Below are 24,796 nucleotides of genomic sequence, written 5' to 3' on the forward strand. Positions count from 1 at the left end.
AAACACTCACTTCAGACACTCATTTTGGAAAAAAAGAGGAGAAAGTTTTATGTAATCATTTCAATGGGAAAGTGGCAACAATTAGGATGTCTGCAGAATATGGGAGCTTAAGTGCTCAACTCTGATGTTAGAAAGTTATGAGTTCAAATGCCAGCTCAGCTTCTCACTAGCTCTGTGATCTCTGGTAAGTCTCTCAATCCTTTACATTTCTCCCATCTTGAAAATAGAAATTATGATAAAATCCATCTCATGGATAGGTGTTTGCAATGATTGCCATTGTAGAACACAATTTACAGTGTGTAGCAGATACTAAATGATTAAAATGGTACCTACTGATAGATACTGATCAAAACATTATCTACTGAGAGTTGCTAACAGGAATTCAATTCTTAAGATATCAATAATTTAACCTTTTGAATAGACTCCATATACCCTAATTTTACAGACATCAAGAGGAGAATATTGACACGTTCCCACCAACTTTCTTCTTTTATTTCATATCTTAAGACCTCTCAAGCTATCCTATGAATGGAAGCACTGAACTGAAAAAGAATAAAAGGAAATGGAGTCACCAGAGCCGGAGGGTACAGGCAGGAAAGGCCATTGCCGTTCATGCTCTGCGAACAAACAGCCAGGTGTCTTGTGAGTCACCAAGTGCTCCGGGTCTTGCTCTTCTCCTGGAACCTCTCCACCTGCAGCTGTGAGGCCTATGGATGTCACCAGCTCAGATCTCGAGACCAGGCTGCCCACCCTCACTGCAGCACCTCCACTGTGATGGTGAAGGTTATGTGCCAGTGTGACTGGGCTAAGGGCTGCCCAGATAGCTGGTAAGAGGCCGGGCATGTCTGTGAGGGTGCTGCTAGGACAGATTAGAATTTGAGTCAGTGGACTGAGTGAAGATTTGCTTTCACCAATGTGAACTGGCATCATTCAATCTGCTGAGGGCTTGAACCGAATAAAAAGGCAGAGAAAAGGCTGGGCACGGTAGCTCACACCTGTAATCCCAGCACTTTGGGAGGCTGAGGCAGGTGGATCACCTGAGATCAGGAGTTCCAGACCAGCCTGGCCAGCATGGCAAAACCCCATGTTTATCAAAAATATAAATAATTAGCCAGGCATAGTGGCGGAAGCCTACAATTCCAGCTATTCAGAAGGCTGAGGAAGGAAAATCACTTGAACCCGGGATGCGGAGGTTGCAGTGAGCTGAGATCACACCATTGCACTCCAGCCTGGGGCAACAAGAGTGAAACTCCATCAAAAAAAAAAAAAAATGCAGAGTAAAGAAAAATTTTATCTTTTCTTGAGCTGGGACATACATCTTCTCTTGACCCTGACTTCAGAGCTCCTGGTTCTTGAACCATCAGACCCAGAACATACACCTTCAGCTCCCCTGGTTCCCAGGTCTTCAGTCTCAGACTTAATTATGCCAGTGGCTTTTCCAGATGTCTAGCTTACAGAGGGCAGATCTTGGGACCTTTTGGCCTCCCAAACACATGAGCCAATTCCCACAATAAATCCTGGTTCTGTTTCTCTGGAGCACACTGACTAATACATCCACTTACTAGTTAGTAACACATGCAAAGTTCTCTACCACTCTGTGCTTCCATAGCCTCACATGTAAAAGGGGGCAAAAATCACAGCTCATTCCTGCTTGCTGAAGAATGAAATAAGTGAATGCATGTAAGGAGCTCACAATAGTGTCTCACAAGTGAAACATCACTCAGTGTCACAATTTACTATGCATTTCACAAGGTTCGTTTGCTTTTCTTTTCTTTTTTAACATGCCCACATTCTGTGCATGTATGTATTTATACTTCCTTTCTTAAACTAGGTAAGATGAACTATCATGAAGTAAATGATACTCAGAATAACTTCTTCCAATTAGTATGATCATTCCGAAGTATGTTTTATAAAAGCCTCTTCCACAAATAATATTCACAAAAGAATTAGATAATCTATGAAAGATGTGACAAGCCTCATCGTGCTCACTAACCATTCATCTTAAGGGAACAAATCATCTCCTTTAATACGTAAACCTCATGGGAAGCACGATATAAAAATCAGCAAAAGAGAAAATTTTTAAAATAATTTCTAGAATATTTTAAGAATTTCTCATGGAATTTTTGCATCTGAAGATTGCAATGACTCCACATTTCACTGTGAAAGAAGTAACATTATACATCCCACTTGAAATTAATGTATTCAACAAATCGTTATTGGGCACCTGCTATTGAGCAAGCCCTGCCCCCAGCATCAGGGATGATTAATAATAAGAGGGAGAAAATACCTGCCCTTGTAAAGTATGCATTCTAGTTGGAAAAGACAGGATAAAACCTGTAGCAACATAAAAGGCAGATGATATACAATATTGGGAGATGACACATGACTATGAAGAAAATTAAGAAAAAGGGATGGGATAGTGTGAGGCTTCTGGGTGGCCAGGGGTGCCGTATTTAGGAAGTGGTCTATACATAAGGACTTGAGAGAGACAAAGGAAACACTGAATACCTGGGGAACAATTTGGGTAAAGAGAAAGTGGCTAGGACCAGGGCTCAAGCTACGGTGGAGCTGCAGGGATAGGGAACAGAAAGGACACCTCTGTGGCTGGGGGGTCCTTGTAAGGGTTGGAGGTTTCTTTCAGTGACATCATGGGGCACTGGATGGCCCTGCCTAGAAAAGGACACGATCTCATGACCTACCTGGGGTTTAGCCCTGCTCCTGAGGCTGTGCTGAGAGAAAACACAGCAGTGAAGGGAGGAAGGTGGTCAGGACCCCGAACCAGGGCATTGGCAGCAAGATGGGAAGACATGGTCTGAACCTGCCTGTGTCCTGAAGGTAGAGCCAGTGGGACTTTCTCCTGAATGGGATATGGGCATTACAATAAAAAGGAGGAGCTGGGGGTGATTGTGAGGTCATAACCTGAGTGTGAAATAACTACAGGTGAAGGAGATCTCAGGAGAACCAGGTCATGAGTGTAAGGCAGGCGTTCAGCTTTGGATACCAAAGCTCCAAGTCTGCTGGGCTTGCATGTAGAATGGCCGACAATGCAACAGGTTACATAGGTCTGGAGGCCATGGAAGAGGGTTGAGCAAGGGATAGAAGGGAGACCACAACTATGTGAGACCACCAGTGGCAGTGAATGTAGAAATAAGCTTCCACAGAGGGAACTGATGCCAGCGCACCGCGTAGTGGGAAGAAAACCAGCAGAGAACGGAGGAGTCCTGAATTCAGAAGCTTTGGATTCGTAACTTTTCACTGGTCTGTGATTGGATTGGTACGAATTGATGCAATAACTTCTCAAATTTTTATGAAGATGTTCACCATAATGAATGTAAAACATTTTATGTAAAACTGAGGTATCTTATATCCAAAGCTACTTGTCAGTGGTCTTTATCCCAAAATCTGCATGTTATATAAACTGATAAAATTAATTCATATCCAACTATATTTAACAGTATAAAAACAATCAATCTTTGTTTTATCCTCTGTCTTCATATCATCAGGAAAAGTTACTTGATCATTTATTGGGGAAAAATCTGGGAGGGAATGTGCTCTGCCCTCTTTTTGATGTTTTCCATCCATACCACACACGGAACCCGGAAATCACTGACCAGCCCCGTCATGCTGCCATTAGGAGAAAGCCAGACAGAAAGTTAGAGATAAAGCTGCTCTCAGGCTTGTTTAGATTTATATGGGTGCAAACACAACGTAGTCCAATTCAGTTATCGTGAAGACTTTACATAAAAATAATTCTGTCCACAAATCCTATAACATTTTTCAGGAGAAGGAAATTTGATGTATGGAGAATTGAATTGGTATTCTCACCTAAAATTGAAGTGAGGAGATGAGAGAATGAAATGAAATACCTGAATTACATTTTAGTGTCTATACAGGTGATGGCTATATTCATATGTAGACATGTCTACATTCCCTTAGCAGAGCTACAAATATAGCTGCTCATAATTTGAATTATGTTAATCTGTTTCTTCATGCATGGTAGATCCTTTTCTGAGTAGCTGTAAAAGACACAGTAAAATTTTACTGTTGCTGTCCTTAATGCTATAATTTCTAGAATTTTACTTTTCTATTTATGTAACCCAGCCAACACCAAGGATGCAGGTATGTTACATTAGAAATCTTTTGGATGGAGGACTAAGATATGCAGAAATCACTGAAGAACAAAAGAGGAGACATACGTTGTGATATTTTCCTGGCTGAGTTGAAGTAAAGCATCCAACTATTTTGTTTTGTTTTGTTTTGTTTTGTTTTTTTTTTTTTTTTTTTGAGATGGAGACTTGCTTCTTTGCCCAGGCTGGAGTACAGTGGTGAGATCTTGGCTCACTGCAACCTCCGCCTCCCGGGTTCAAGCAATTCTCCTGCCTCAGCCTCCCCAATAGCTGGGATTACAGACATGTATCACCACAGCCAGCTAATTTTTTGTATTTTTAGTAGAGAAGGGGTTTCACCTTTTTGGCCCGGCTAGTCTTGAACTCCTGACCTCAAGTGATCTACCTGCCCCGCCTCAGCCTCCCAAAGTGCTGAGATTACAGGCGTGAGCCACCATGTCCGACCCATCCACCCGTTTTTCAAGTTCTGTCTTTTGTCCTCTGCTTTTATCCATTCATCTATCCCATCCTGCATTTAGAGTTACTTATTAAGAAACATACTAGTGTTTTCCAAACATTCGCTGATGCTTCTGGGCATAGAACAATGAATAAGACAGAAAAGTCCCTATTTTTCCAAAGTTTACATTCTAATGGGGAAGGCAAATAACTTGGTTTTAAAACTCCAGATAACTAGGTCTGATTTATTCTAAGAAGAAGAATATTCAGTTGTTCTCTAAACTCAGAGGAGGTCTAGGTGATTAGAGTATGACGGACATGCTGGTGAATCAACAAAGTGATGAATGCACATCCTGGCAAATGTCCACTCCCAGGATGGTGAGTATGGAGTAAGTGATACAAGGTTGGAGGAAATGCAGAAGATCAGAAGCAACCCTGTGTTAGCAGGCTGCCCTGAGACAGGCTGTCTGCTGAGGTTTCCCTGCCAACTCATTCCAGGATCCTACGGCTTCCTACTGATGTTCATGGCAAAGCACACAGCCCTCTGGGGATTCTTTAGTTATTTACTGTCTTCCCACCACCCCCACCACCCCATCACTTCCCCAGACCCTGCCAAAGTCTTCTAATAAATGGAAGTTTGCAGAGTCAGTTATTGTTGCCTGGAACTCAGAAATTGAATTCAACAAGTTTATGGATGGGAGGAGGGCGGCAGTTGAAGCACGCAGACAACTTCACAGGCAACAGTGATCTCCGTGTTACAGACGGCAGTGGGAAGAAGAGGAGCTGGTGATGATACACCTGCTAGCTCCCTGGACGGTGGCATTCACCTCCACGGTGCCCAGCTGTAACTGGTGTGTTTCAGGTCATTTTTGTCATTTTTGTCTTATCAATTGCCTAGCTTCTTCATGTCTGCCTCTTCCTCAGAGAGATCCACCTGTGAAAGCACAGCCTTGGGCCTGATCTGTTTCCATCTTTTCTCTTTTTTTTCCATCATTTTCTTGTTCTTCTGAAACCACAAATACAGTTCTATTTGAAGCCAGACTTAATGAGTTACTTTCCACTTCAATAATATTCATAGACTCTCCATGCCCTACAGAAGTCGTTGATTTTATTCATATATTTATATGAATATATTATATATATTTTTATGAATAAATATGTTGTTCACATATTTATTTATAATAGAAACTTTCCACCAAAAGGAATCTTGCGCAGAAACCACCAGTAGGAAGGAGGGGAGTAAACTGGGGCAATCCAGCTGCAAAGGAGAGATTCCAATCCTGATGACCAGCCCCCATCTCACCCTCAGAAAAACCCTGGGGTCCTCACAGTGTGATCGCTGGACACTGCAGCATGAATCTCTGACTATGTCCATAGACCAGCACTCGAGGCATTTGATCATCATCTACCTTCAGTGATTAATTCACACCCCTCAATCCTCCAGGCCTCTTTTGTTCTCTTTGCACCTCAATTTATAACCATTTCTTCACGTTGAAACATGTCCCTTCCTCTAAACCTCCATCTTAAAGACGTATCTCCAAAATTGCCTCCAAACTTTCGATATCCCAAATTGGAACTTTTTTCCTCCAACTTCTTTATCCTCATCCACTTTTCTGTGTCTAATAAAGCACTTACTTCATTGTGTGATTTTTAAAAATGTCTTTCGTTTTGCTATGCTGATAGATTTTAAACTTCTGTGTGATTGCAAATACAGCAGGTTCTCAATAAATGCTTGTGGAGAGAGTAAATGGTTTTCAAAAATACTTATTTAATAAAAAAATTTTTTTGACAATATAAAAATATTTTAATAACATAATTACTATTGAAATATTAAGAAATAAAGAGTAAACTAATGGCCTGCAAGTATGGATGAAAAGGGTAACCAATAATATTTTTTCAAATGCCAAGAACAACAAATTTGTCTGAAAACGTATTTGAATTGGGAAGGAAAGCATTGATTATATCTCATGGTGACACAGACTTGTTTTTAAAGCTTTCTATTAATAAATTTTTCTACAGAACATATATCTTATTCATAATAAAAAAGATAATTAAAATTTACAATGTTAAATATAAAATATTCATATTTATCATGTTACCTCCCATTCTTCGTGAAAAATGTGCAGTTGAACTACTTGCATGATTCCAAATAAATTCTTTTTTTGTTGTTAAAACAATATTTTTTTAATTAAAAAAAAATTTCAAAGTTTTCTTTGCGTTTGTCTTTCACAAAATTAGAGGACAATTTATCCCAATGTTCACTTCTTTAACATTTGAATGTGTGAAAGAGTAACGTTAAAAACACACTGAACTGATGCTATGCACCCAGCACAGACACTGAGTTTATCGTGTTTCATGTTGATATACAATATTATAATTATTTTTTTTTCTTTTCTGAAAGCTATGAATGTTTAAAGGTTTAAATATCCTACTTATGTAACTTTCGTTGCAAGAAAAACCCATGGGGTTTAAGAGATTGCTTAAGATTTAAAGGGTAATGAGAACAAGTCTTATGGTTGGAGGAAAACTATCAAACATGACTGACTAAAACTCCGATATCAAACTCTAACATCACCCAAAATTTGTAGATTTAGTAATAGCTCTTTCTTTGTGGAGACAGAGTCTTGCTCTATTGTCCAGGCTGTAGTGTAGTGGTGTGATCTTGGCTCACTGCAGCCTTGACCTCCTGGGCTCAAGTGATCCCCCTGCCTCAGCGTCCTGAACCGCTGGGACTATAGGCACATGCCAATACCCCCAGCTAATTTCTGTGTTTTTTTTTTTTGTGGAAATGGGGTTTTACTATGTTGCCCAGGCTGGCCTCGAACTCCTGGGCCTCAGCAATCTATCTACCTCAGCCTCCCAATGTGCTAGGATTACAGGCATGAGCCACCATGCCTGGCTTATTAATAGATTTTTACCACAAATTCTTTATACTCAGAAACATGTTCCAGTGCTGCAAATTACAGTCATGCTATTGATTCCTTCGAAAGGTTTAAATCTCAAATTTAGATACATTTATATCGACAGACAATAAAGAAACAAAATGAATAAGCTAAGCATACTTTTATTTTCTATGGAAAATGCCACCCATATAACTGGCATCCCTATAGCATCTCAATTCCTGTACTGCAAAACCTATTGGCTCTTTTTGGTCTATTCCCACTCCGTTTCTCCTAAATCATTTTCCTATTGATCCTTCACTCAGTTTCCATTAAACCTACTTTGCTAAACCTCCAGGAATTCTTACTGTACCGCACCTATCAACTCCTGGTAATTTTGCTCATATCCTGGGATGCCTGTTCACATGCTGGCTACTTTGGGAAATCCTACCCAAAACGGAAACACCAGCTTAAGGGCTGTACTTTCCATGAATGTTTCCTCAGTTACTACCCCCTGGGAGCTTAAAATCAAACTGAACTGACTGTATTGAGTATGTAAAATGTATCAGTCTAAGATATATTCAATATAAGTTGTAAACACATGTTATATTATCTCTCTCTCTCTTTCTATCTAACTTTATGGAGCTGAATATTAAAAGAATTGAGGTCAGAAAAGTCAGTGCCATCATGGCCTGGAGCAATTCCAGAGGAATGCTCATCAAGGCTGAGTGTGACCTGGTCTTGGAGGTTGAAAATGATTTAAATAATGCAACATGTAAGGATGAAGAAGGGTATTGAATATTGGATGTGTTTGATTGTTGGTAAGAAGAGAGGAAGACATTCAATTAATAAGTTTTATTTTCTAGGTCACCTGCTGGGTAGAGTAGAAAATAGTCTTGGCTAAACCAGGAAGAAGTCGAATCCCTGAATAGACCAAAAACAAGTTCTGAAATTGAAGCAGTAATTAATAGCCTTCCAACTAAAAGAAGCCCAGGACCAGGTGGATTCACAGTCGAATTCTCCCAGAAGTACAAAGAGGAGCTGGTACCATTCCTTCTGAAACTATTCCAGACAATAAAAAAGAGGGACTCCTCCCTAACTCATTTTATGAGGGCAGCATCATCCTGATACCAAAACCTGGCAGAGGCACAGCAAAAAAAGAAAATTTCAGGCCAATATCCCTGATGAACACCGATGTGAAAATCCTCCATAAAATTCTGGCAAACCAATTCCAGCAGCACATCAAAAAGCCTATCCACCATGATCAAGTCAGCTTTATCCCTGGGATGCAAGGCTAGTTCCATATATGCAAATCAATAAACGTAATCCATCACTTAAACAGAACCAATGACAAAAACCACATGATTATCTCAATAGATGAAGAAAAGGCCTTCAATAAACTTCAACACCCCTTCATGCTAAAAACTCTCAATAAACTAGGTAGTGATGGAACATATCTCAAAATAATGAGCTATTTATGACAAACCCACAGCCAATATCATGCTGAATGGGCAAAAGCTGGAAGCATTCCCTTTGAAAACTGGCAAAAGACAAGGATGTCCTTTCTCACCACTCCTATTCAACACAGTATTGGAAGTTCTGGCCAGGGTACTCAGGCAAGAGAAAGAAAGAAAACACATTCAAATAGGAAGAGATGAAGTCAAATTGTCTCCATTTGGAGATGACATGATTGTATATTTAGAAAACCCCATTTTGTCAGCTCAAAATCTCCTTAAGCTGAGAAACAACTTCAGCAATGTCTCAGGATACAATATCAATGTGCGAAAAGCACAAGCATTCCTATACATAAATAATAGACAAACAGAGAGCCAAATCAAGAGTGAACTCCCATTCACAATTGCTACAAAGACAATAAAATGCTGAGGAATACAACTTACAAGGGATGTGAAGGATCTCTTCAAGGAGAACTACAAACCACTGCTCAAGGAAATAAGGGAGGACACAAACAAATAAAAAAACATTCCATGCTCATGGATAGGAAAAACGAATATTGTGAAAATGGCAATACTGCCCAAAGTAATTTATAGATTTATTGCTATCCCCATCAAGCTACCATTGACTTTCTTCATTGAATTAGAAAAAACTACTTAAAATTTCATATAGAACCAAAAAAGAGCCCATATAGCCAAATGAATCCTAAGCCAAAAGAACATAGTTGGAGGCATCGTGCTACCTGACTTCGAACTATACTACAAGGCTACAGTAACAAAAACAGCATGGTACTGGTACCAAAGCAGATATATAGACCAACAGAACAGAACAGAGGTCTCTGAAATAACACTACATATCTACAACCAACTGACCTTTGACAAACGTGATAAAAACAAGCAATGGGGAAAGGATTCCCTATTTAATAAATGGTGTTGGGAAAACTGGCTAGCCATATGCAGAAAACTGAAACTGGACCCCTTCCTTACACTTTATACAAAAATTAACTCAAGATGGATTAAAGACTTAAACATAAGACCTAAAACCATGAAAACCCTAGAAGAAAACCTAAGCAATACAATTCAGGACATAGGCATGGGCAAAGACTTCATGACTAAAACACCAAAAAGCAATGGCAACAGAATCCAAAATAGACAAATGGGATATAATTAAACTAAAGAGCTTCTGCACTGCAAAAGAAAGTACCTCAGAGTGAACAGGCAACCTACAGAATGGGAGAAAAATTTTGCAATCTATCCATCTGACAAAGGGCTAATACCCAGAATCTACAAAGAACTTGAACAAATTTACAATAAAAAACAACCCCATCAAAAAGTGGGTGAAGGATATGAACAGACAATTCTCTAAAGAAGACATTTATGCAGCCAACAAACATAAGAAAAAAAGCTTATCATCACTGGTCATTAGAGAAATGCAAATCGAAACCACAGTGAGACACAGTCTCACAACAATTAGAAAGGGGATCACTAAAAAGTCAGGAAACAACAGATGCTGGAGAGGCTGTGGAGAAACAGGAACACTTTTACACTGTTGGTGGGAGTGTAAATTAGTTCAACCATTGTGGAAGACAGTGTGGTGATTCCTCAAGGATCTAGAACCAGAAATACCATTTGACTCAGAAATCCCATTACTGGGTATATTCCCAAAGGATTATAAATCATTCTACTATGAAGACATATACACACATATGTTTACTGCAGCCCTGTTCACAATAGCAAGGACTTGGAACAAACCCAAATGTCCATCAATGATAGACTGGATAAAGAAAATGTGGCACATATACATCATGGAATACTACGCAGCCATAAAAAAGGATGAGTTCATGTCCTTTGCAGGGACATGGATGAATCTGGAAACCATCATTGTCAGTAGAGTAACATAGGAATACAAAACCAAACACCACATGTTCTCACTCATAAGAGGGAGTTGAACAATGAGAACACATGGACACAGGCCAGGAAACATCACACACTGGGTCCTGTTCGGAGAATGCAGGGCTAGGGGAGACATAGCATTAGAAGACATACCTAATGTAGATGATGGGTTGTTGGGTGCAGCAAACCACCATGGCGTGTGTATACCTATGTAACAAACCTGCACGATCTGCACATGTGTCCCAGAACTTAAAGTATAATGAAAAAAAAAAGTTTTGGTTAGATAGTAAAATATTTTTAAAAGTAAGTTACCAATGCTCAAAGAAGAATTTGGGGATGGTACTTGAATGCACAGGTATGTGAGAAGGTTGTTTTGAGAAAAACCTCACTTACAATCAAAATTATGTATCTCAAATGAGTCAGGCAAAGTCTCTTGCTTGGGTATGTCAGTTTTCATTACCAGATCAAGAGCATAGGTAATTCAATGACTGTGCTATGATGAACAGGGTGCATTCATCCATCACCTTACATTCAGAGTACTACAACTTTTCAATCTTTACAGGTATGACTAAAATGTCTGCAAGTAAAACAACTTGACAAGCCCCATGTGGGTACCTGTTCAACAGATCTACCCCACATGAAAAAAAAAAAGAGAGCAGCTTACACACACCCTATTTTAAAATTCTATTTTTGTCTATAGTCCAAATTAACAAAAATAAATTATTAAAAATGCACAGTATCATCCAAGAAAGCCATATGTGTTTGCATGGCACATAAACATTCAAGTAAAATTATTGATACAATTAACTTATTCCATTGCAAATTTAGGGTAATTTAATAAAATATCAAACAGATTCAAGTTCAGTTACACATGAAGAAAACTTGAATATTTTAAGGGTTATCATTCTTATTGCAAATATTTTTAATATAGAACCCAAAAATATGACAAATATTTGCATCGTCTATATGACATCCTTGAGTTTTACAAAATTATAATTAGCCAGTAGTTATCATCTTTCTGACACTAAAAATTATACAGACACATGTAGTTTATTTATTTTTCATTACTAGAGTTCCAATTACAAAAATAAAACTCAGTAACATAAATTCAAATAATACCAAAAAATGTAGAGTGAAAAATAAAAAGTCTCACTGCTCCCACGCTACAGCCTAGTTATCTCTGAAGAGGAGAGCATGAGAGTTACAATTTTAGAATGTCTATTTTCAGTCAATTTCTATGCAATTCTGTGTGTACCTACAATTACATATATCTATACAGTATATGCATATACACAACATGCATTGTTCTATTACCTCTTATTTTTTCCTTTAAAAAGAATGTATCAGGCTGGGCGCGGTGGCTCACATCTGTAATCCCAGCAGTTTGGGAGGCCGAGGCAGGCAGATCACCTGAGGTCAGGAGTTCAAGACCAGCCTGGCCAACATGGCAAAACCCTGTCTCTACTAAAAAATACAAAAATTAGCTGGGCATGGTGGTGGGAGCCTGTAATCCCGGCTGCTCGGGAGGCTGAGGCAGGGTAATCGCTTGAACCTGGGAGGCAGAGGTTGTAGTGAGCCGAGATCCTGTCACTGTGCTCCAGCAGGAAAGGGAAGAAGTTATTATTTATTTGCATTCTTCTGATTCCTAGTCAGCACTGGAATATTTTCTAAAGTTTATTGGGTTAGGGTTATTTATATATATATATAAATTTATATATGTATATTTATTATTAGCATTCCAATAACTTTAGTTATTAGTTATATGTATGTTATTATATAATATATAACACATAATATATTATATAACAACATATATGATATTATAATATATATAATGTATAATCTATATAATCTATATATTTAATTAGTCATGTATATAAATTTATATATATAAATTTATATAAATATATATTTATTATTAGCATTATATGTCTTTCTCTATATATATCTATAATAGATATATAAATATCTCTATATAATAATAAATATAAATATAAATATCTCTCTATATATAGAGATAGATATAAAATGTATCTGCATAGCTCATTTTCTCATAGATCTGTTGCCATATTAGTGTTGCCTTTCTTCTCTCTTTCAGTTGCAGAGTATGATTATTTCATGTGTATATTACATGGAGAATGCAACTATTTTTGGTTGTCTGACCCTTTATTTTACATCTTTAATAGAATAACTTTTAGTGTGCATATAGCAAAATTGATCAATGTTTTTTCATTTACTGTTTCTGGATTTCTTTAGTTTTCCAAGATTTAAAAACTAAGATTTCTCAAAAAAACCCAAAACTAAATGACAAAACGTGATGCTCACAGGCATGGCCACTTAAACGCTGTGACAAAGTCAGCCGAACAATGAGAGGAGAAACAGAATCTCAAATACCAATGATGCCAGCGAATCTGGATAGCCAGATTGGAGAAGAAATGGATCTGGACACTACATCGTTCCTTACCACAAATTTTTAGATGGATTTAAGTTATAAATTTAAAAGATAAACATAAGTTTTTACTTTTAGGGGTGATTAACAAGTTATAGATCATGGTGATGCTTTCATAGATGTTCATATGTATCACAAATCACATCAAATTGTTCACATTAAACATGCAGTTTACTGCATTTCAGTCACACCTCAATAAAGCTGTTAAAATGTTTAAAGTTTTTAGGAGAGAACAACAGAATGTCTTCATTACTCTGAACGGAGGGAAGCCTTCTTCCACACTAGGAAAACCTCATGCATGGAGGGAAGCCTTCTTCCACACTAGGAAAACCTCATGCACGAATGAAAACAGTGAAACAGGGGACTATCTTAAAATTAAAAATTTCTATTCATCGAAATGATGCCAATAAGAGAAGGAGAAGAACAACTCCAGAATAAAAGACTTACAATGTGTAGATCGAAGGAACTGTATCTAAATATTTACACAACACCTATAATTCAGTAAGATAAACGAATGTGACCCAATAGAAATGGAAGCAAAGAAAGAGATGCTTCATAAGAGATGATACATCAATGTCCAATAAATATACAAAAATGTGCTCAGAACAACTGAAATGTCAGCAAACAGTAGAATGAAATAAAAAATTTTGATATGTTTAGGCAATAATATTAGATGATGAGAAGCAGCGAAACACAGCTAACTGCCATAATATGGATGGACCCCACAGACTTAAGGTTGGAGGAAAGAAGCTGGACAAACAGGACCTTCCCTGGATAATTTCATTTGTTTACATAACCACTAGTGCCAGACAATTAAGGTTCAACCCTGGGAGGCAGTGACTGGGTGAGGCTGTGAAAGCGAAGTGTGGAGTCCTGGAAAAGTTCGTTTAGTGACCTACATGGTCTTGAGCTGACAGGGACATGTTTACTGTGGGAAATGCATTGAGCTACACACTTGTACAAATAAATAAATATATAGACGTCTTTAAAAATTGGTTGTCTGAGAGACAGTCTAAATTTTCACATAATAATTTTAAGTTTTGAATCTTTATATCTTTAATCAATGTGTAACTTATTTCATGTACATTTTTAAACATTTTTAAATCAAATCAGGCATCCAATTTGAGCAACACTATGTGTTAATAGGATATCCCTTTTCTACAAAATGGAATAATTATATTATAAATTAAGTTTCTGTACAGACAAAGATCTGTTACTAGAATCCTTATGCTATTGCACTAATATATTTGTGTATTTCCATACCAATTCCACATTGTTCGGTTTATCATTAGTTTTTCATATGCTCTGATACAACATGGGACAGTCCTTCCTTATTATTCTCAAAAATATATTTCTTATCCATTTGGAGCATTTATTTTCCAAATTAATTTTTAAATATTTGCAAATTGCTATTTATATATTGCTATATATATATAAATTAATATAGATGCTATTTATATATAAATATATATATAAATTATATATAAATATATATCTATATAAATTATATATAAATATATATCTATATAAATTATATATAGATATATATTTATATAAATTAATATAGATATATATTTATATATAAATTATATATAAATATATATTTATATAAATTTATATAAATATATATCTATATAAATTATATATAGATATATATTTATATAAATTATATATAAATATATGCTATTTATATATAAATATGTAATTAAATAAAATAGTATACATATTTATATATGCTATTTATATGTAAATATATATTATATATGCTAATATAATATATAATATATATGCATATATATAGCATATACAATACATATGCTATTTATATATAAATATATAATATAAAAATATATAATATATATAAAATATATACATATATAATTAATATATAATATATAAAATATATACATATGTAATTTATATATAAAATATATTATATATATAAATAAAATATATATAATATATAAATATATAATATATAATATATAATATATAAATATATAATATATAATATATAATATATAAATATATAATATATAAATATATAATATATAATATATAAATATATAAAAATCTAAATATATAAATAGAAATGTAAAGTTATATACATATACATGCATATCTATGAATGCATATGTATGTATACATGTGTATGTATGAATATATATGTATGTATGTATATAGGCCTTTACATTTCTTGCTAGATATATTATTCCTGGATAATTTTTTTGTGTTTTTGTTTTACCCTACATGTTTTTATTGTATTTCTAATAAGTTATATCCTACACGGAAATCTATTGACATGTTATCCTGAATGCAGCCACCTACTGAACTGATTATTGCTAAAAGTCAACTATCTTCTCTTTATAATATTTCTAATTCATATCATTTTCATATACTTTTGCATTTGTTAGGATCTTCAAAGCAATGTTACACAATACTTCTAAAACCAAGGAGTATATCCTGTTCTTGACTTTCAAGGGAATTTTATAATAGTTTACTATTAATTAATTATGGTGTTTTCTGTAGGCAAATTAACTTATATGATGGTTCTCTGTATATTTCTGAAAGCAACATATTATTTTAGAGTTTATGTTTAAATATTTATTTTAGAGTTTACTTAAAGTTTAATGTAAAAAAATGAGACATGTCTTTCCAGAAAAACTTAGGCATAACTACTGTTCACAGGTTTTCACCTCTTTCATCTGCTTGGATAAGAAGAAGTTGGCCAGAGAATTCCTCTGTGGGAAAATGCCAGGGCTGGGTACCCATAGTCCATGTTGCAGATTCACATATGAGAGGGAAAAAAAAAAGCACTAGGTAATTTCTGCCACCATCTGTGATTGTCGTGAAATAGAAGAGGAATTAAGAATGTACATTTTAGCAATTCTCTAAATTCTTACTGTCTTTCCTGCTGCAATAGTAATTCTTAGCTCATTTAAGATTGGTAAGTGGCAAAATGATATCAATACAATGTCTAAATTACCTTGGTGCTTACACCATATTCCCTAGGCAAATGGAGTTGATGTATTAGAATTATAACCAATAGCAGGAAAAGAAAAGTGCCTCAGCTCATCTGCACAAAAAAGGAACCCTTTTGCATCTCTATTCAGAAACTTAGCAGAAAGCACCTTCACCTGGGGAGCTCACCCCAGCGTTGCTTGGCCACTGGCTCATGTCAGGCTGCACCTGTTTCTCAGCCTGCTCGTGTGGCCCCACAGCTCGACTCCCACCTACTCCTGCCCAGAGTGCAGCATTCCCACTGGTTCCAGCTGGTTCGCACACTTCCCACACTTCCTGAGGGCTCCAGCAGCTCTGTGCTGTCCACCTGCACTCTGTGGTCTCAGCCACAGTGCCAGTTACTGTGTGGGTTCGTGCTTTGGTGACAAAGGTCAAAGATTCGGAGTGATCTACAGCTAAGCAGAATTATTCCATAAGCCTTGTTATTTTGGGTGCTCATTTTAAAGAAGTCAAGGTGTTTAATGAATGCATGCATCATGTTTGAAAGGAAATACCTTTGTCTATGAAAAGTATTAAATATGTAAATGATATATTTTGGCTTTTTCCATAGAAACAATGTGTTTTGGAACACTGTTTTCCATAGAAACAATGTTTCTTGGAACGTTTTTCTGCAGAAACAATGTTTCTTGGAATGTTATTTTCCATAGAAACAATGTTATACTGGGGTTATATTCAAGGTCAAGGGCAAAATACCCCAAGTTTTTTTTGCAAATGATTACAAGCAACATATTTACCTAACTGTTATTATAACTACACACAGCATAGTATAAAGTTGAGCAATACAATAACACAAAATAATCAGGAATGTTATTTGTCTTGAGATTCCCGAGAGAAGATTTGTGTAGGACAAGAGGAGTGGCTGTTACCACAAAAAGCTGCTGAAGATCTCCTGACACCTTCTGTGCTCAGAATGAAAACTCCCAGAAGGCTCTGCTAGACATTGAGTCCACGGGAACGAAGACACGGACTGTAGACTGAGAGGGAGTGCGACACTTGGACGTATGTCAGGGGAAAATCAGGTCTGACATCCTAGGATATGTGTGGCGACTATATCGCCCCACGTGCCAGTTTCAATAAATACCATATGTAAAACACACGTGCAGAACTAAGCTCCCTAAGTTTGTTCATTCGGGGTTAAAGTTGAAGGACATTTGTTCTATCTAGTACATACACGGTGGTAGGTAAACTTCAAATGATCGGGAATGATACGATGATGGTATACAACTTCTCAGAGGGAAGTCACGCCAGTCGTAAGGTACCACCCCCTGAAATACACACACCACCCAGCTAGTTAGACGTGTGCGCTGTGTCTGCACACCCTGCTGGTGCGTTGCCTCACTGAGCTGTACCTACCGTCGCAGCTGGGCAAGGCGTGGTTCCACTGGTGGTTCCTCTCACAGACGAGGGGCTCGTCGTCACTTAGTGTGTACCCCGGGTCACAGCTGAACGTCACCGTGGACCTGATGCCAAAGTCGCCACCGTGGCGATGGCCGTTCACAGGGATGCCCGGGTCCAGGCAGGAATCTGACTCAAGCGTCACACCTAAATGCACAGAACGAATGCAGTCGATGAGGATCTTTCTGGTTGATTGAAAATAATAGAGACCCACGCCATCAACTACGAAATAGTCTCAGAAATAATAAGACCTGAAACCTTATGCAAGTGAACCCAACAATCCATGGACATAAAAGCCAATGCATCTTCACACATTTGACCTCATTTTTTAAAACAGAGATTTATAATGTTATGCTGTTTACCAGATATTATCTACATACAACAACCTTGAATAATTAATTAACTTCTCTGAATTTTACTTTACTTCTTGGAAAATCAATGAATTGCACTAAATAAAGTCTAAGTCTTTTTCTGTTTTCCATTTTCACCGCTCTTCCTGTCTCTTATATATGTATTAAATATAGACATACATACTTCTATATTTATATATTCCAGTTAGATTTTGGCAGTTTAACTTTCAAATATATGCATACATACACCCAAACATATACACATATAATGCAATTAAAAACTGTGCTAGTGTTATTTTTCTAAGGTTGCATTCCATAAATCCATGCTATTTTCAAATTTTAGTTTAAGTCAGCCACTTTCAAGATAGCTACTATTAGCCTTTGCTAACGATGGGAAAAATTAATGCGTATGAAGTAATTATGATCATGTCATTATGAGAGTTTCTTTTCTCCTCTCACATTTCTCATTTCTCTTTTTAGAAAAACATATATTTTAAGAGCTAAGGAAAATGAGAATAAGGGAAAAGAATATCATCGTAATGTTTACATATGCGAAGAAATAAAAAGTCCTTGTTATTGCTGTGTCATCCTCTCAGTAAACATCAGAACATTAGAATGAATATCTGAACTGTGAATTAAAAATCTTAAAATATTTTTAATTTAAAGACTGTTCAGTCTCTAAAAGTGATCTTTGGGATATTGTTTCTGATCATTGCATATATTTTATTTTTCCAAAATTTGAGTGCTATAACTTGGGCCTGGCCCCAATAATTTTTTCTTAAACTGTTATTCTAACAAATTTTCTAAACACTAACACATGTCTATTGCCCTAAACAACAGGATGTAACTGTCCTGGCTGCTGTGCAGTATGGCACGAAAGCCTCCTTCCAACTCTGGAGGAGCTTTCATTCTGCCAGAGGCAACGTGGATATCATTTGGCTAGAAATCTATTACCTACCACCTGCTCCTCCCTCCCTCTCTCTACATACATACCACACACATGTATACACACACACACACACACACACATTCACTTTCAGAGGCACTGTTTATGACTTCTTCCATGACACTCCCACAGATTTTATGCATTATTGGCTCCGAATGCACACGTGGTACCCAATGCTGGGTGAATGATTTTTATTGTTGTTGTTTACTTTTATTTTAAAACCCAACGCTGGGTGAATGATTTTTTTTGTTGTTGTTGTTGTTTGTTTACTTTTATTTTAAGTTCAGGGGTACATGTGCAGGTTTGTTACATCGGTAAACTTTTGTCATGGGAGTTTGTTGTACAGATTATTTCCTCACCCAAGTATTAAGCCTAGTGCCCATTAGTTGTTTTTCCTGATCCTCTCCCTCCTCCTACCCTCAACCCTCTTACAGGCCCCAGTGTGTGCTGTTCCCTCCATGTGTCCATGTGTTTTCATCATTTAGCTCCCATTTATAAGTGAGAACATGCGGCATTTGGTTTTCTGTTGCTGCATTAGTTTGCTAAGGATAATGACCTCCAGCTCCTAGCATCAAGATCAAAATCAAGACAAGAATTCCCTCAAAAGAAGAAGCTCTGCTGAAGAAATGCACTGATCTCTAGGTTTCTGGGAAAAAAAAAAACAGTTAACTAAATAATTTCATTTCTTCAAAAAGGTTTCTGTGGTCACTAAACAACAGTGTATGCACTGCGGCAAAACAGTAATAGGAACGATTATCTTAGAATAAGTGAGAATTATATATTAATGGTTTTAATAATGAAATTTATAAACCATAAACAAAACTTTCCCCACAAAAAATTTACAGTGAAAAGAGACAAACTGTGGTAGAAATAAAAACATCGAATTAAAATGTTGAATTATTTACATTTAAAACTGAATAAATTCTTAAGGTCACAATTGATGCTTAGTTCCAATATTATGCCATAATACTTTCATTCATTTTTAAATAATAATTGACACCATTATTGAATTTTGAAATATGCAGACATTGTTCTCGTTTTCATTACAAACTGTTTGAATGGAGAGTACAGGACGGGAGGACTGTTGAGTGGTAGAATTATGATACTACATTTGATTTCCAGTTCAACTGAAACTGGCCATGTAAAAGAATCCTGAAACAAGAAAATGGTGAGAAAGAACATCTGGAATTTGGCTGGGCACGGTGGCTCATGCTTGTAATCCCAGCACTTTGGGAGGCCGAGGTGGGTGGATCACCTGATGTCAGGAGTTTGAGACCAGCCTGGCCAACATGATGAAAACCTGTCTCTGCTAAAAATATAAAAATTAGCCAGGTGTGGTGGTGGGCACCTGGAATCCCAGCTACTTGGGAGGCTGAGTCAGGAGAAACGCTTGAACTCAGGAGGCAGAGGATGCAGTGAGCCAAGGTTGTGCCGTTGCATTCCAGCCTGGGCGACAGAGCAAGACTCTGTCTCAAAAAAAAAAAAAAAAAAAAAAAAAAGGAATTTTGTAGCAGGTGATTTATCTCCAATGGAACAATACATTTATGATAAACTAAGACCAGTCTGTGGACACAGGTAGCCAATTTACCTTGTGGGAAAGGTAGGGCAAAGTCCTACCTTCTTTCCCATTCTGTCTCCTGCCTGACAGCACAAAGAGAAATACAGACCACCGGACTTTGTTGAAACGACGTGTATATTCAGAGTCTGTTCCCACTCCTTCTTACTTGAACCTTAAAGCAACAATGAATTTTTCATACAAATAGTTACAAACATTACTTTTTTTTTTCAATTGGTCTTTGCAAAATAAGTGACTGAATACATTTGCTACTTAATGAATAAAGGGAGTTGATTACTTTGCAAATAATCCGTGTGCAGCTCATACGGAGGTACGTTTGATATGAGCGGGGTTCTGTCTGAATCATCAGTCTTTATAAAACTCCTAGTCCAAGGAAGGAATGAACATTTCCTGAGCACATTTCATATGCCGAGCTTAGAGATGTCACTTCTCACAGCCTCCGAGAGGTTTCAAAATAGAGGTTGAAAAGTCACAGTTGATAAAGCCAGCGAGCCAAGAAATTAAGCAAACTGGCCATGTTACATTATTTACTGATATTGAAACCTGAGCCTTTGCTTGCTTTTCTCCTCTCTTTCATGTATTCATCCATGCGTGTGCCTGTGAGTGTTAGCATGCACGGGCATGTTATATATACCTTTGCATTGCATCCAGTACCATTACATCCCGACCACTTTCCTTTCCTTTTCTGATCATATAAAAAGTCACCGAATCTCAGCAAACCAATCGGTGTGGTGTGCACGCACATACAAACCATTAAATATACTCCTTTATCACAATGTTTCTTCCATGAATAGCATGATATATGAATCACACAATAGAGTATCTACATTTACAAGTGATGAATCTTTCTTCTGCCTTCAGAGATGATTAACAAGATACTTTTGACAGCATTTTCAAAAAATGCTCTAAAATTAAATGGAAAACCTTCATACCCTTGAGAATTCCATTTATTTTCCAATTTCTTACAAAATTATGACAATTTTAAAGTGGTGATTTAAAGATCAACATACAAAGCAGATGATCACTCTGGAGCAAGAATGCAATCGCTATTATACACAGACACTGTGCCACATTCCTCGTAAAGAATGGCTAGACTGTCACTGGACACTAAGATATGAGATGACTCCTAAGACTAAGTGCACGAAGCAGAACTACAATTCTAGGTATGCTTTTACAAAAGCCTCAAAAAAATGACTTCAACCTTTCCGCCACACAATTCAGAAAGGCCTTCTGGAGTGAATGCTGTTTACAGTAGCTCACATTGCCTTGCGGCACCGCTGCAAATATAAGTCAGCCTCGAGTACCTGTGGCTGTGATTTCTGCAACCCATTTTGTGTGTAGAGAGCATTGGCAGGGGCCTCTTTGGGCATGCAGAAGTGTCATTAATAATTCCACAAAGCAAGGAGTGTTTACAATGTGAAACATGTATGATGAAACACAAAAGAGATGAACAATATTCTTGTTTTTAAGAGGCATAAAGAGTTCGATATAAATCATTCTTGGGTCATGGATGAAGCTGGAAACCATCATTCTCAGCAAACTCTCGAAAAGACAAAAAACCAAACAGTGCATGTTCTTACTCATAGGTGGGAACTGAACAATGAGACATGGATACAGGAAGGGGAACATCACACACCAGGGCCTGTTGTGGGGTGCGGGGAGGGGGGAGGGATAGCATTAGGAGATATACCTAAAGTAAATGACGAGTTAATGGGTGCAGCACACCAACATGGCACATGTATACATACGTAACTAACCTGCACGTTGTCACATGTACCCTAAAACTTAAACTATAATAAAAAAATAAATAAAAATTGGATGACATTTTCACTTGAAAAAAAATAATAATTCTTGGCTCACAGGCAACCCAGTTTCAAAGAATGTGTTGGATAAGTGAGTGTAATCATTTTCTAGTGCCTGCATCTTGGCTTCAGAACCTATTTTGTCAAAGGGTGCTAGATGGGGTTACCTGGATGAAGGGGTTGGTAGCATTTTTCTCTTCCAGGCTTTGCCACTTGTTCTCTGTCTCTGCTTTTCTCGCTGGACTCATTGGTTCCTTTATCCCTCCGTGACCTCTGCTGGCCTTGGCCCCTTCCCTCCTGCTTGCCTGCGGGTTTTCTCTCTCCCTGGAGCCCGGGATCTGCGTCTGCCTTCACCTTATTCAGAATCACCTCGAGGACTTGATTAAAAGCTCACGATTCTGATTTTCATCATGAGTTCCCTGAATCACAATATTTGGAATCTGGGCTTGGGGCCGTACAATTTACTAAGCTCCCAGGGATGTGTTAGTGCACTATGATGTTTGAAGAAACCTTCCCCTTCAGCGCCAGGTAAACGGGGACACCCTCTGAGTGGGTCACGAGCCTCTGAAAGCACTCTTATCTCAACACCACCCACAGAAATAGCAACCGGAACATCTGAGCTGGTGCGCAGGCATTGGTTTTATTTTAAAGCCCCGCAGGTAACCCTTAGGTGCAGCGTTGGTGATAAGCACTCATAAAATCCCAGGCCTTTCCTGACTCATTTTCTTACAACAAGCAAACAAAAAGCCGTGTCCTGAACCTCATTCACTTATGTACATTTCCATATGTCTCTACAAATACACAGCGACTGATACATAAATAAGAAGTGATCCCAAGTCAAGGTTCAGTATCACGTCCCTCTGAGGTCCTATTTCTCCCTTAAGTCAGAGGAATAGATGACAAACCTTTGAGAGCCTTCTGGAAGTTCACTATATGCAAGTCTAGATGTGTATTTAGAGCAGTGAGTCTTTGAAGTCACAGTGCTGGAAAGTTCCACACGCAACAATTTCCTGTCTTCACTCACTAGGTGAGGCCTCCGGTCACTTCTGTGGCTATACAGCTACCTCCTGAGATTTCCAACAAGGTGGGAAGAAGAGGGAATGCTAGACTCTCCAGCAGATCAGAACTTTACGACTCTCACACAGTTATCACTGTACTAAACAGGCATCATCTTGGTGACAGTTTTCTTCTTCTTTTTAGGGATGCAGAGAAAGAAAAATGGCATTTTTTCATGTGTCTGTTGGCTGCATAAATGTCTTCTTTTGAGAAGTGTCTGTTCATATCCTTCACCCACTTCCACAATAGCAAAGACTTGGAACCAACCCAAATGCCTAACAATGATAGACTGGATTAAGAAAATATGGCACATATACACCATGGAATAGTATGCAACCATAAAAATTGATGAATTCATGTCTTTTGTAGGGACATGGATGAAGCTGGAAACCATCATTCTCAGCAAACTATGGCAAAGACAAAAAAACCAAACACCACATGTTCTCACTCATAGGTGGGAATTGAACAATGAGAACACATGGACACAGGAAGGGGAACATCACACTCTGGGGCCTATTGTGGAGTGTGGGGAGGGGCGAGGGATAGCATTAGGAGATATACCTAATGTAAATGACGAGTTAATGGGTGCAGCACAACAGCATGGCACATGTATACATATGTAACAAACCTGCACGTTGTGCACATGTACCCTAGAACTTAACATATGATAATAATAATAATAATAATAAAATAAATAAATTATATATATATATATATATATATATATATATATATATATATATATGAAAAATGGCAAAGAGCTTTACTCTCTGAGGGGTACTCCAGGTGATGGAAGGATGCCTTACGAAGCCTGCACTCTACTTTTAAACACAGAATAAATGAAAAGAATACCAAAACATAGGGTAGTCATTCTTTTAAGATTATAAAAATAGTTGTCAGGATTACTTACATATTAAATTATTATATTATAGTATAATATAATACGTATTCCATATTTTATAATAAAATATTATTATTATAATATTAGTGAGGATGACAAGCTAAATAGAAATTTATGAAATGACTTTTTATCATTCCCTGATTTTCCAGAAAGAGAAATAAGGAGACATTTATTTAAATGACTTGGATAAACAAATGAAATTAGTTTCTGCTGCCTTCACTTAGCCTTTGGAACACATTTCCTCAAATGGAACTAGAAAAACCAAAGTCATCTACAGCTACACAAATACAGATGAAAAGAAAGGAAAACTGTCCTAATATTTGTCAATGCCTGAAAATAATTATTCTCTGAAGTTTCATGCACCATATGTCTAAGAGCCAAGAAATTCTGGTGTAGAAAAAGTTGGGGGGAGGGTGTAAGGATGAGAAAATACAAGGCTTATTAGGGATCTTACAAATTCAGATCACTGCAATGTTTACACATATTGTTACTTCAAAGAGAAGTGACAACTCGAA

At 37.2% G+C, this 24,796-nt stretch overlaps 1 protein-coding gene across 3 annotated transcripts in view; it reads right to left on the bottom strand.

Moving 5' to 3' along the window:
- The window catches only part of CSMD1 (CUB and Sushi multiple domains 1), a 2,064,385-nt gene that overhangs the window by 431,168 nt on the left and 1,608,421 nt on the right, over window positions 1–24,796 (bottom strand). For all 3 annotated transcript variants that reach the window (XM_054657204.2, XM_016960221.4, XM_054657205.2), the window contains one exon: window positions 17,609–17,797. In XM_054657204.2, the coding sequence (XP_054513179.1) occupies window positions 17,609–17,797 (189 nt within the window). The remainder of the gene's footprint in view (window positions 1–17,608; window positions 17,798–24,796) is intronic.

Source organism: Pan troglodytes, chromosome 7 (assembly GCF_028858775.2).
Source record: "Pan troglodytes isolate AG18354 chromosome 7, NHGRI_mPanTro3-v2.0_pri, whole genome shotgun sequence".
Taxonomy (NCBI): Eukaryota; Metazoa; Chordata; class Mammalia; order Primates; family Hominidae; genus Pan; species Pan troglodytes.